Raw genomic sequence first — 13,215 nt, 5'->3', positions numbered from 1 at the left:
AGGATAATCCCCATTCCCTCCAGTCTTCCAGACTTTTAGAGGGAGAAAAAAAAAAAAAAAAAAAAGCCGCTACAGAAACTTTTAAATTTTCATTGAAATTAGCTAAACAGTATTGAAAGCAAAGAGAGATACACTTGCAGAGCAGAGGGGATGGTTATTTTGTTCCTACTTCTGAAATTTTACCTAGAAGTTAACACCTTTGGCCCACAACTAGAAGAATTCTCTAGGGGGTGTGTGTGTGAGTATATATATACACATACATATATTTATATGTATGTGTATATATATATATATATGTACTGCCCTGATCCTGCATGTAGTCTACTCATTTTTAATGATTGGAAACAAGCTCCGTAAAGTCTTCCATGTTGATAGAGCTCATTGCAGTTTTCCATTATACTTGTGGAGAAAAGTTGAAGTTCTGACAGGAGATGCAGCTTCCCAAGGGTGAAAATGAAGTCACCGAGTCCCTCAGAGACCAAGGAGTATCAGGAAAGAGAACTTGGTTTAACTCCTTGGGAAAATGCAAAGACAATGTTTTACCTCTGGACGCTTTCCAGAGGATGAGGCTTGGCTCTAGATAGTTCTCTAAAAAAAAAAAAACAACCCCAAAAAACCCCTAAAAGTGACAGGAGCTGAGTCACCACAGCCCCAGCTGTTGCATAAATGTAGCAGCGATGTCAAGGCGATATGAAGACAGTAAATTAGTTGGGGTTAATTAGTGCTGGTGGTATTCCACATCAGCATGGGTTGTCTAACAGTATTTGTCCAAACCTGCTGTAGGGACGGCAGCCCTGTCACATCCCTGTCTGCATGGACAAAAAATGACATTTTCTTGATACAGCTATTTAATTTTTAAAATGTAATGCAGATTTTCCATGTAGTGATGTTGTAGAAGACTACATGGAGATAAAATTAAAAATAAATAAATAAATAAACAATATATTTAGTTAGTGCTCTGTTTCATTTACAGGCTGAGAGAGTTAAGATTGTTCAGCCTGGAGAAGAGAAGGCTCCAGGGAGAGCTCAGAGCCCCTGTCAGTGCCTAAAGGGGCTTCAGGAGAGCTGGAGAGGGACTTTGGACAAGGGATGGAGGGACAGGACACAGGGCATGGCTTTAAACTGAAAGGGTGTAGGTTTAGATTAGATATTAGGCAGAAATTCTACGATGAATAATGAAATTGGACTCTGGTACTTTGTATTCCATCCCTGCCCAGTGTTCAGAGCTAGTCAGAATACAGTGGTAAAAAATGCCTGGTGTGTAAGACCCAGCCAGGAATTTCATGAAAGAAAACCCTTTTATTCCATCACTGCCCTTCTCATGGCCTTTTCCACATCTTTGTTACCCAGGACGTGCTCATCCCACCTCTACCACCTCCCGGTGTCACCTCGGTGTGCTCTGGGAAGGATGGAATTGGAACGGCAGCACGTCCTGGCCTGACTCAGCGCCCAAAGCAGTGCCAGTGACCTCGCAGGGAAATCACCCCTCTGCTGCCCTTCCCTCTGTGCTCTTGGAAAAAGACTGACCGAGTCAAAGGGCTGAGCGACAGCCCTGCTCCTTTGTGAGTAACCACTTGAAAATAACTGAGAATCACCCTGGAGAATCTTCCTCCAAACCCAGACCTGTCTGAAAATCACACTCCCGCACCACCGGGTCTAACACCCCATTTCCTTTCTGTTTAACTCCACATAATAATATCCAAAACACGCTTTGCTCTTGCTAAATTATGAAGGAAGACAATCCTTCGGTGGTCTCTTCATCTGGTATCACCCAAAGAATAATTTGTATTGCGACTTCATTGTAGGCATAATCAGAGATGAAGCAAGTGCATCTTGTGCCGCTGTAATCTAATTAAGCTGCTTGGCTCTCAGAGGAACAATTACCACATTATTTTTTTGTTTGATTTTGCCTCAGGTCCACAGTGCAAAAACACTCAGAAGACCAGTTTTGAAGGATAGACCAGTTCCCCTCCGAATCCTTGATCCAGTGTCACTGGGCTGTCTTTAAAAAAAAACAAAAACCAACCCAAAAAATTGGATATTTAGATTCTGAATGAGGTTTTTTTTTACTAAATGTAGGTGTCTACAACATAATAAATTATGCATAAACCACAAATTCTCATGGTATGATGCTGTTCAGGCTTCATGTGATGCTACAGAACAAAGCTCTGCTTCTTTGATATTTTTTGCAAATTTTTTAGCTTGGGAAATAATAATGCAAATATAAAGGTGGGAATTAGGCTCTGTTCACCTTCCTATCCTTCAAGCAACAGATAGATTTGTTTTACAAAGGGTTTACATTTTGTTTAAAAGTCACAATTTGTGAATTTTGCACCTCATTATGCAATTAGAAAATGCTTAATTTGCAGCTTATCTTAGACACCTATTCTGAGTAATAATGTGAATTGATCTGAATGCTTTTTCTAATATATTAGTAAAAGACTTATAAAATATATTTACTGAATGTACACTTAGGTGGAAGAAACTCCTGCTTTTCATAACCCTATCTCCCTCCTACAAGAACCCAAAATGTAAAGCTGCAAAGATTTGTGTTGCACACAGAAAAACACCCATTAATCCCGGGGTTTTTACAAATGGAATAGCTGGTATTAACTAGGAAGCAGCCCACTGCTGGAAGGATATTTTATATTAATCTTTCAGCTGGTGTGCACACCCAGACTTTTGCAAGGGACACGTTTGAAGGGGATTTTTGTTGGGAGTTGGCTGAAGTGCTTTGGATGGGAGCAGGAATCAGAGATTTGGCCCACGGACACTTGAGCGGCTCTGCTGTCTCGGGGCTGTGCTCACACTCACTCAGGGTTCCCTCCCTTGTGCAGCTTTTTTATTCAAAAGCTGTAGAGATCCTGTGCATGTTTCCCTTTGGGTTTGTTCATTTAAAATCACTGGTTACACTGTGTGGGTTTTTTGGTTTTTTTTTTCCTATTTAGGAAAAAAGAAGTCTTTACACTCTGAGAAAAATACTCTTCAATCAGGGTGGTACTTTTAAAAACTCACTTTTCAAAATCAGTTTCTTGAAGAGATGGGCTGCACAGGCTTGAACAGGAAAATCAGCTTCAGATGTTCCCAATTTTGTTCCATTTTTTTCCATTTCTGACCCTTTAGCCCAGCTGTGTGGGACACTGGGAGCCCTCTCAGATGTTACGACAGCCGAGGGCCGGCTGATGGCACTGGTTTGGTTTGGGATTTCTCCCCCGTTCCCTCTGTCCCTGCGCTCTGCTGAGTCCCTCCCAGCCTGAACTCTCCCCCAAGGCCTCTCTGAATGTGTAACACCCTCTCATGAGCGCTTCTTTCCAAGCTAAAGGCCTCTAGATGTTTTTATTCTCCTTGTTTTGGAAGCTGCCGTGGGATTAGCTCTGCCATCGCTCCCGATATTCCGTGCCTTCCAGAGGAGAGGCTGCAGCACAGCTCCCAGAGGCTGCAGACTCGGGGAGCTCCCCTGGCTCCAGTGGCCCTTGGATGATCCACATCAGCCCAACATCTGCTCCTGCCATCAGGGAATCAGCCCAGGGCTCGCACATGACACCGAGCCGGAGCCAGGCAGCTTCAAATGCGCGAGCAGAGCTCCAGAGCTGCCTCTGCAAAGGCACAGCCTGCTCTGATCTCAGCCACTCCGCTTTAAATCACTTCTTATTTTGCACAACATTCGAATGGGGGGTTGCCTTCAATTTACATTGCTACGTTTGCGAAAATTCAGCCTGTAAATGTTTGGGTTTTAATGCAAAAAAATCAGAGCTTTTGCAGACAAATTTATAGGTCATGACGTGACCATTGGCAAAAATGTTCCTTGGTACCGGAGCTGGAGCAGATCCCAAAAATCCATCAGCTGCAAAATAGCCCAAGTAGAAGAGGAATCAATCCTCAATCAGCAGATTGTGGAGCTGCACTTCCCTGCTGGAGTCCCAGCTGCTTTGCCTTTCCAGCACAATTTCCTATTAAAGGAAAGGGAAAAAATTTTTTTGAGATAAAAAGCGAAGCAATGGCCATTGAAATGAGCCATGTCAATGTGCCCTGGGAGATCCAAGGAGATGGTTTTTCCGTGTTAGAACAAATCCTTGTGGCACTGCTGATGGTGGGACAGTGACAAAAAATGCTTCTGTCCCTGCCGGTTTGGGGTGAGTTCAGTAACATTCCTAAAAGGAAAGGAAAACTTTTCCTCCCAGGTCTGGGAACTCCAGCATTCTGGATCCTGTTCCACTTGATGGCAGGAAGGGAAGATGCTTTTCCATCCTTACTTCCTCAGCTTTCCAAATGGAAGGCTGATCTTTGGAGCTGCATTTGAAAATTTAATTTAAATTAAATTTAAATTTAAATTTACACAGCATGCTCAGATGATTAAATGGTGTGAGGTGTTAGGTGACGTGTTTCGTGCTGTACACAGAAATCCTGCCAGCATCATGAAAACAGAGACATTTTTGGGAGCATCTCAGATTTAAACTCTTATTTCTGGCTGTTAACACTTAGAGGGAGCAGAGTTTAGCTCGTAGAACAGCATCAAACCCAAGACGCAACAAAAATGTAAATGTCCAGATGCAGATTGCTATTGTCAGCGCTGTGTCTCAGGCTCATTTTGAAAGGAAGCTCGAATACGTGACTGAACAAGGAATTTTGAAAGGCTCAGGGCTTGGTATCGAGCAGAGAAATGAAAATACTCCAAGTTTGCCTCTCTCTTTGTCCCGCTGTAATGGAGAAAATGAGCGCTCTGAGCAGCGGCACTAACGAGGCCCATTCTCCCCAGGCTCAGGACTGAGCTTTCCTTGATTTCCTCATGTCTGATAAATGCTAATATTTCTGTTCAGCTTTTCGTCCGAGGGGGAATTACGGGCACACCATTTTCCTGAATTTCGCAGCATTTCAGCAGCTTCAGGAATCTGTGCCTCTGTCAGATCACTGAGATCGACCCTTTCTTTGAATCCTCATTATTCCTCTTTATATTCAAATCTCACTTTAGATATGGACTGCTGGCCAGGGCCCTTCTAAACCACAACCAACTGAACATGGGAAAAACAGGAATTCCAGTTTAGGAACCTGCTTGTTTGGGCAGTTTGGACACCACTCGTTGTTAGGAATTATCAGTGCCACAAAGTGAAACTTCATCTTAATGCATGCTGAAAATGAATGGGGGCTTTGCCTAAAGAGCAGCAATTTATATCTATATCTATATCTATATCTATATCTATATCTATATCTATATCTATATCTATATCTATATCTATCATCATCTATATCTATCTATATATTTAGTTATAGTTGTAGTTATAGTTATAGTTATAGTTATAGTTATAGTTATAGTTATAGTTATAGTTATAGTTATCGTTATCGTTATCGTTATTGTTATCGTTATATCTATTTATATTTAATAAATGGAAAATAATCTCTGAAAATAAGCCCATCAGTGCTGTAACGAGGCAGCTTTTGTTTAAAAAAAAAAAAAGGAAAAGCGATTTTTAGCTGGGTGGTTTAAGCCTCTCTGCGAGTTCTCGGGCTCCTCTGGTCCCGGTTTGAATTTGCGACCCGAGAGTTTCGTTTTGAGGAGCTGCAGGAAGCCTCACACACCACAAGATGTCTCAGCGAGGAAACACATTTTGCACAAGTGTGTTTTAATAACGCTACTCAATTTTCTGGTGTTTGCCTCGGGTTTTCCTTAGCGCTTGACAGGGGCTTTTCAGCAGCACGCCGAGAAGCAAAAAAAAAAGAAAAAAATATAAAAGCTTGTACAAATTTACCCGTTAGCGTGGGCAATAAATGGGTATTTTAAATAATCAATGATCCAAATGACTCAGTGGAAAACCTTAAGCTTCAAAAAGGAAAGGCTCGACGTAGGTGACAGCTAAGAAGTTTTAAATTTTCCCCTGTAGGTTAAATGGAAGAGTTCTTTGAAACTATAATTAATTTCTGCAACGTTTGACTTTAATATGTTAAATATTTTGAACTCTTCGTACTCAGGATTAATCCTGTTTAGAGCTGCTGTGAGGGGACAGTTCTTTGCAGAGCATTTTCTCCAAAGTTGTGTCATTTTGGGGGGCTGATATGACTTCATCTGTGAAACCGCTGCCTTCAGGGAGAGCACAGGGAAGTTCCGGGAGGGTTTGCACACAGAAATGTTGATTTTAAAAGAGCAGCTCCAGCTTTTGCACCAGAGTGCAAAGTTAATGGCTGGGAAGGGATTTTTTTTATTTTTCTTTTTTTGCTTTCTATTGCTTTGTGTATCTACAACACTCAGTACTTTGGCCAGAGAGTTTTCCCACTTTTTTTTTTTTTTTTTCTTCTCTCTTTCACGGTTGTTGCTTTCGTTTGCTGTCATTTATCTTCCCCCACTGCCCCTCCCGATCAACTCCTTAAACTCCTTTTTTTTTTTTTTTTTTTACCTTTTCAGAGAATTCAAGCTGTGATGGGCACATAAAAATTGTACGACCTCCTATAGACATTTTAGGTAAATTAAACCTTTATTGTTAATCCTCAACAAAGGAAAATCCGTGTGACTTCAGTCCAAAATTACTCCCTTGTGCTGGGAAAGGCATCCAGCCCTGAGCCACCCCAGGAGGAGCCAGACGTTAATTTATTATCTGTTAATTAAGCTGCTTGCAGAATGCCTTTATGTTTTGTGTTACCTCCAAACGATACCAGGGATGTTCACAGCAATCTGGGGCGGCCCTGGAAGAAATAAAACTGACTTCTTGGGGGCAGCTTGAGAGACTCACATTCTTCAGCGATAAACGTGTGTGCTTTAGATAAAGTAACTGAAAACTATTGACCAGGGCGCAGTTACCCTTTAACAGCCAAGCAGAATTTCACAGGAGATTGGCCTTTGTCTGGATCGATAAAATCGTTGCTGCTGTTCCCAGCTATAATTGCTGAAACCAAACAATGTGCCTGGCTCGGGTTTCAGAGCCAGGCGGTTTATTAAACTCACGAAAGTAGTTCTTTTTGCAGATTATTTTGCCAGAATCGGGGTAATACGAGGCCTAGAAACTTCTAATGGGCCAGGCAAATAAAAAGGAATAAATAAAAACAAAGTAAAAACGAGTCAGCACAAGATTAAAAAAAAAAAAAAAAAAAAAAAGGAAAAACCCAGAACAAAAAGATGATCTTGGCACCAATGAAAGCGCCTTGTGAGACTAAAAGGGAGCGGATGACAAACACGGGGAGAACAAGGAAATAATAAAAAATATTCATCAAAAGCCATGGCTCATAAAGCATTGTCAGGAGGTTTGCATACATCACGGGGAAAGGAGAGCTTTGAGGAAGGACCTGAGAGAAAACAATGAAATGGGGCTGTAAACGTCTTGAGGTCACTCCAAGCCTGAGGAGTGGCTGAGAGCAAACCCAAAAGCCCTGGGGAAACCTGGCGACGAGAGCGGGGGAGCTGGCACTGCCCCCGGGACTCGTGGGGAAGGACCAGGACAGGGGACAGCTCTGCTGGGTGGAGACAGGGAGGGGACACGCAGGTGCCAGGGCTGAGGGGACGTGTCTCGGTCCAAGAGCCACCAACACAGCGGGGACGAGCAGGAGCAGCGCAGGAGCACCGAGCGCAGCTGTGGAACACGATGCTGGAGGAACTGAAACGCCAGGAACGCTCAGCTCGCTCAAACCCCCGAAAATCCCGCTCAGATCCCCTCCCCTCCCTGCCTGCACTCCTCACTGTCCGTGAATTGCCATCTGCAGATGGTCCCTGCGCTGTGGTGTGTGCTGAGGGCCCCAACCCTCCGGAATTTACAGCCCAAATGACGGCGGGTTGGCAAATCCAGGCCGTGGGATGTGAGGAGATGGATGTCCAGAACCCAGACAGGATCCTAGAGCTCATGAAAGTGGAGGGAGCCTGACTGTAGCAGCACAGAACCCAGCAGGGCCCGTTAACTTGGGGAAAAAACCCTGTTTAATGTGCACACAGCACTTCAAAGTGGTGCTGTCTCCTTTGCAGTGCTTAGAACTTGTCTGACACAGGAAAGTCTTTCCTTGTCCAAAATGAGAAGGCACAGAGGCATTTTGGGTGACACCGGTTACCTGATACTGGAAAAGCCTTGTCCTGCATTCCTTAGACACTCCACTTCTCCTGGGTTCTACATTATTGGACAGTTGTCTCCCAGGCGAAGCAGGAGGGCGTGCTGCTATCCAGATTTGCAGTGGTTTCTGCTGCTGCACTGCACCTTCCTTTAAAATGGCATTTCATCCCCATTTCACCCCACTGCGCCCGTGTTCAATGAGCTCCCTGAGTTATTCCTCAACTCAGAGCCCTCAATGTGACTTTAAACCACAGGGATCTTATCAAGGAATGGCCAAGGACAGGTGCCCGTGCTCTGGCTCTGTCAGCTTTTAAATGGCCCCATCCAAACATCCTTGAGAGGGTCCTGCAGGCCTTGGGGTTCAGATCCTTCTCTTTTTGTGCCCCACTCGTGCTGACTCTTCTGTCAGCACAAAGGAACAGGGACAGCAAACTCTTTAAGGAATATGGGCAAACACTGAAGGATTTGAGCCCTTCAGCTACAAAACACCTGCAGTGCTTCTGCACAAGACTGCCAGAATGCAGCAATAAAAACATGCAAAACAGCAGGGTGAGCTGAGGGAAAAAATCCCCAGGTTTGAAGCAAAATTAACAGCTGACCCCAACGAACATCTGACCCCAACTCTTCAAGGCCTTTCATCCCAAGGAAAGCTTTCAGCTCCCAGACTTCAGCTCCACTGCCTCAGGGCTCTTCAGATTCTGCTTTCTCACCATCTCAAAGCATCCCAAAACCTTCAAAAATCCTAAAAGTTTTTTAGTGAGTAGCCTGTAAAAATTCTAAATAATAAAATAAGCCAAATTTATCCAGAAATAAATTATCCCGGTGCTGTGGGTTGGATTTTAGGATTTTAGCACCGGTAGAATTCCTGAAACACCAGGACGACTCAGCTCATGGTGTTCAGCCAAGCACTTTGAACTCTCCAAGCGGGACGGAGCTGGAAAACACCTTTGGAACTCCCTGGGTATTGATTTCACCAGGGAACAGGTGATGGGCTCAGATATCCAACAATCCCCAGGGCTGCCCTGGGAGCACGCAGCGCCCTGGGGTGAGCCTGTGCTCAGGGCTGAGCCACAGCTCCCTCCCTGTGCGCCTCCCTGCCCACGCAACTTCCCAAACACCCTCCCCAAACCTGCCGAGTGCTCCTGGCTCCCGGCGGTTTTGCAGCCGAGCATTCCATCTCTGCCTCATCCTGAGGAAGCTCCCAAGTGCTCTGCTGATCCAAGCACGATGGAAAAGCCCCGGCAGCTCCCGGAGCAGGGGATCTCCTTAAGCCCTGGCTCTGGATTGATGCTCCTTGTGGGCTCCATGGAACATTTATCTCGGTGGGGATCAGACTTTTGTACCTCAGCAGCCTCGCCTCTAAGGGGGCACCCGTGTGGTCACTTTTCTCTGTCTCACTGAGTTTTTTAATGAAACTCTCAGGCATCTAATTCCTCCGAGAATTCCTCCTGCGCCTCCGAGCCAGCGTGACTGATATTTATTTTAATCCTTTAAAATGATTCCAAAAGGTTGGGGTCTCCTTAGGCGGATGTAACAGGCCCGCCTTCACTTCTCTGGGAAATCAAGCTGGTAGAAAATGCAATTTTTAAATACTTGATATTCTATAAAATGAATGGAATTGAGTTTATTCCTTTCCTTTGAAGCACAATTGCAAAACACTTCTTCAAGCTGATGTGTCATTTAGTGTAATTTGATAACCTGCAGAAGGGCCTGTGTGCCTGAGAGCTTATTGTCATTTTTAGCTGTATGAGCCGGTCTATTTTACAACTTTATTTCTCCCTTCAGAACTTGCTTCTTGGCTAATTAGAGACCCTGGTGCACCCTCATTAAATCTCTCAGGAGTGTTTCTCCCTGAGGAAGTCCTGAGGCCACAGAATTAAATTCTGCTTTATAACAGACACGTGATTAGATTAAGAGAATTCACCCTATAGCCGGCACATGCAAACGTTTATAAACGCGTTGATATCAAATATCACATTTTTAAACATTGAATTGTGTTCGGCTTGGAAAACCAACGTTAATGACTTTTAAAGATATTTTTAGGGGCAGCAGTAATTTCTATTGAGCCCAAATCATCAGAGCAGGCAATGAGAAATCCAGACACTTGCTCTGCTTTTAGCAAGAGTCTCAGCATGAGTCAGGATTTAGCCCCTGGTAATTAATTAGTCTCAGCATTAATAACAGCTTCTATTGAGAAACTTCCCTTTATTTACTATTTCATCAAACCCACCCGATGATTTTTTTTTGTCTTTGAATAACCCGTGCATGAGACAACAGGGTATGTCTGGGTGATTTTACTGCTGCTTCACCCTTTTATAACTTGACATTCCTGTCTGTTTATTAGTAAGAATGAAACGTAAACTTCCTATTTCCCACCTGCTTCCTTGCTGGAATCCTGAAACAAAAAAAAAAACCAAACCCACAAGAGGAGCCCTGCCACAACATTCCCAGGTCCCAGGACTGGGAAGTCACCACGAAAGCGGTGGGGTTGAGCTGTCCCGTGACAGACCCTGCGAGCAGGGCGGGCCAGCAGCGCAGGAACGAGGGGAGCAGCACGCGCGGATCTGGGACAGCGGAACGTCACGGCTGCACCTCGCAGACAGCGCTGGAGCCCGCCTCTGGCTGGGGCTGGCTGAGGAGCTCATCCTGCTCGGCACGGGAATTGTTTCCAGAGTGCAGGACCAGCCGGGTTCTCTCGTACGTAAGCGAGAGTTGAAGCCCTCACCCCACTCCGTTTTCAAATGAGGAACGCATCCATGGAGCATCTGTTACAAAACAGCATTTGATCGCCGCTGACCAAATGACGTGGCTGGTTTGCGTCTTGAAAAAAATAGATTTGAATCTTCATTTGGTTTAAGCCACTCAGACACTGCTCACCTACTTTATTTCCGCGTGCTCGGCTGTCCCCTTTCTCATCATTCAACTTGAATAACCCCAAGTAAATAAAAAAATAGTAATAAAATGCTACAGAGTCCTATCTCAGGTATGAGACGTCCCGTCAGGTATATCAAGTATCTGCAGGTATAAGAGTAGAATTTAATATTGTCAAAGTCCTTTATAAATATTTATGTATAAAAGTTCTTCAGAATCCAATAGTCCCAGATTTAATCTGACCAACAAAATATGTCAAGAGTCACCAGAAGCAGATGACAGAAATCCTTGAATGGATTTTCTGTATAAAAGTTCTTCGGAATCCAGTATTTCCAGATGTAATCTGACCAACAAAATACGTCAAGAGTCACCAGAAGCGGATGACAGCAATCCTTGACAGGTGTTGAGCTCCTTCAGGGTGGTGAAAGTCTCCTTTGACTTGCTGTACTGCCTGGCAAACGTGGCCACTCTCTGGAGAGCCTCTGCCAGCCCTTCTCCCGTGGTGGCACAGCAGGGCTGCACGTACCAGTTCCTGTCGCTGCAGTACTTCTTCATCTTGAACCTCCTGGTGATCTCCTCGGCGTTCAGAGCTCCAGGCAGATCCTGCTTGTTCGCCAGCACGACCACCGGCACGTTCTTTATCGATTTATTCTTTAAAATGAGCTCCAATTCCCTCCTGGATTCCTCCAGCCGGCGCTTGTCAGAGCTGTCCACCACGTACAGCAGCCCGTCGGTGTCTTCCAGGAAATTGCTCCAGAGCTCCCTCATTTTCTTCTGTCCTCCAACATCCCAAAGTGTCAGCGTGAAATCTTTCCCCGCTTCAATCATATCCACATTAAAGCCAATCGTCGGCACCGTTAGGAAAGCGTCTTTATACCTGAACTTGTAGAGCAGCGTGGATTTCCCCGCAGAGTCCAGCCCCAGCATCACGATGTTGGCTCTCTTCACTGACTTGGCGTTCTGGAGGCCCATCTATCCCGGGGACTTCTCTCTTCCGGGGATATTCCCCCTCTTCCCACAGTTTGTGTGGCTGGTTTCCCCCCTCCTGCCGTGAAGCACAGCCAGTGAGGGAGAAGAGGCAGCGGTGAGCTCCGGAGCGCTCAAACCTCTGTGCAAACACACGCGGCTTTTATCGCCGCGATAAGGAGCGGGAGGCTTCGGGAGGCGCGGAGCTCCGTGCCAAGCCTCTGGGTGGGACTGGGATGAGTAACAACGGCCCCGGTGGCACAGGCACAAAGGTTACGGGCTGCCAGCGTGTTTGAACAGCCACAGTCCCGGCACCTGCAGCCTGATCCATGGATTCCCTGAGCTGAGAGAATCCCCCTGAGCATCCGCAGCCATCCGGGGAAAAAAACTGAGATATGAACACAAGCAGTGAGGAGGGGAGATATAAGATTTAAGATTTAAGATTTAAGGTCTGTCCAAACTTAGCAAGCCACAAAATGACCAGGTAGCTGATTTATTGGTGCATCTCATCTCAAACTGATCTTAGGTGGTCTCTAACGTGAGTTCCAGCCCATGGACTCAATCAAGCCCTCAGAGAGCTCCACTAAAACTGGGCTCTGCTGTAAGCAGCTGCCTCAGGCACTCCTGCCAGGGCTGTAAACTCAGGGAGTTTGTTTAGGTTGTTTGTGAACCAGTTTAACTGCACCCCGCAGGGTGGAGGCTAAATACAGACCTTATGGTCTGGTCATCATTGAGATCCCGCTTCCTCCAATTAGAAATTCCTGTTATCTTCTCTTTGCCCTACTCTGTGGTTGCCCAATGAAGATTTCCTTCAAGAAAGGGTCAAGAAGTGAGGAAATAACCAAGACTTGATTTTTTTTTTTTTTTTTTTTTTTTTTTTTTTTTTTTTTTTTTTTGGCCACCATTCCATGTAGCAGAATAAAGCAAGAGGAGATAGAAAATGCAGTCAGCTATTAATGAATTCCTATCGACTGCTCATTTTTCTGATAGTGGACGCAGGCTGGGCAGCTCTGACACATCCTGAGCGCTGCGGGAGTTGCCCTTACACCCAGGAAACCATTTCTCTTTGCTTCAGAAAGCCCAGAATCAGCAAAAAAGATGCAAAGGTCTTGTGGTCAAACAAGCTGTCGACTGATAGAGCAATCATTTTGATAATTATGACACTGGTTGTGTAAAATCCACCTCAGCCCTGACAGACAAGTTATAATCTGATTTCACTTGAGGCTAAAAGGGTTAGGCCAGGACTAATTGGGGGCAACAAGAGATGGCAGTGACGCACTCCCTGCTGGAAGTTTTTGTAGTTAATAACACGGATGGATTATGTGTAGGGTTTTTTCAGGAGCAGGTCAGGATGTGT

The 13,215-nt window shown here is 45.0% G+C and overlaps 1 protein-coding gene across 1 annotated transcript; it reads right to left on the bottom strand.

Annotated features, from left to right (window-relative positions):
- Window positions 1-11,246: 11,246 nt before the first annotated feature.
- Window positions 11,247-12,065, bottom strand: ARL14 (ADP ribosylation factor like GTPase 14). The gene has a single exon (XM_040074531.2). It carries the CDS (start codon window positions 11,862-11,864, stop codon window positions 11,253-11,255), a length of 612 nt encoding a protein of 203 aa, XP_039930465.1. The 5' UTR covers window positions 11,865-12,065; the 3' UTR covers window positions 11,247-11,252.
- Between the last annotated feature and the right edge of the window lie 1,150 nt (window positions 12,066-13,215).

The sequence above is a fragment of the Hirundo rustica genome, chromosome 10 (assembly GCF_015227805.2).
Source record: "Hirundo rustica isolate bHirRus1 chromosome 10, bHirRus1.pri.v3, whole genome shotgun sequence".
NCBI lineage: Eukaryota > Metazoa > Chordata > Aves > Passeriformes > Hirundinidae > Hirundo > Hirundo rustica.
Note: the sequence above shows the minus strand (reverse complement) of the source record. Positions and strands in the feature narration are given on the sequence as shown.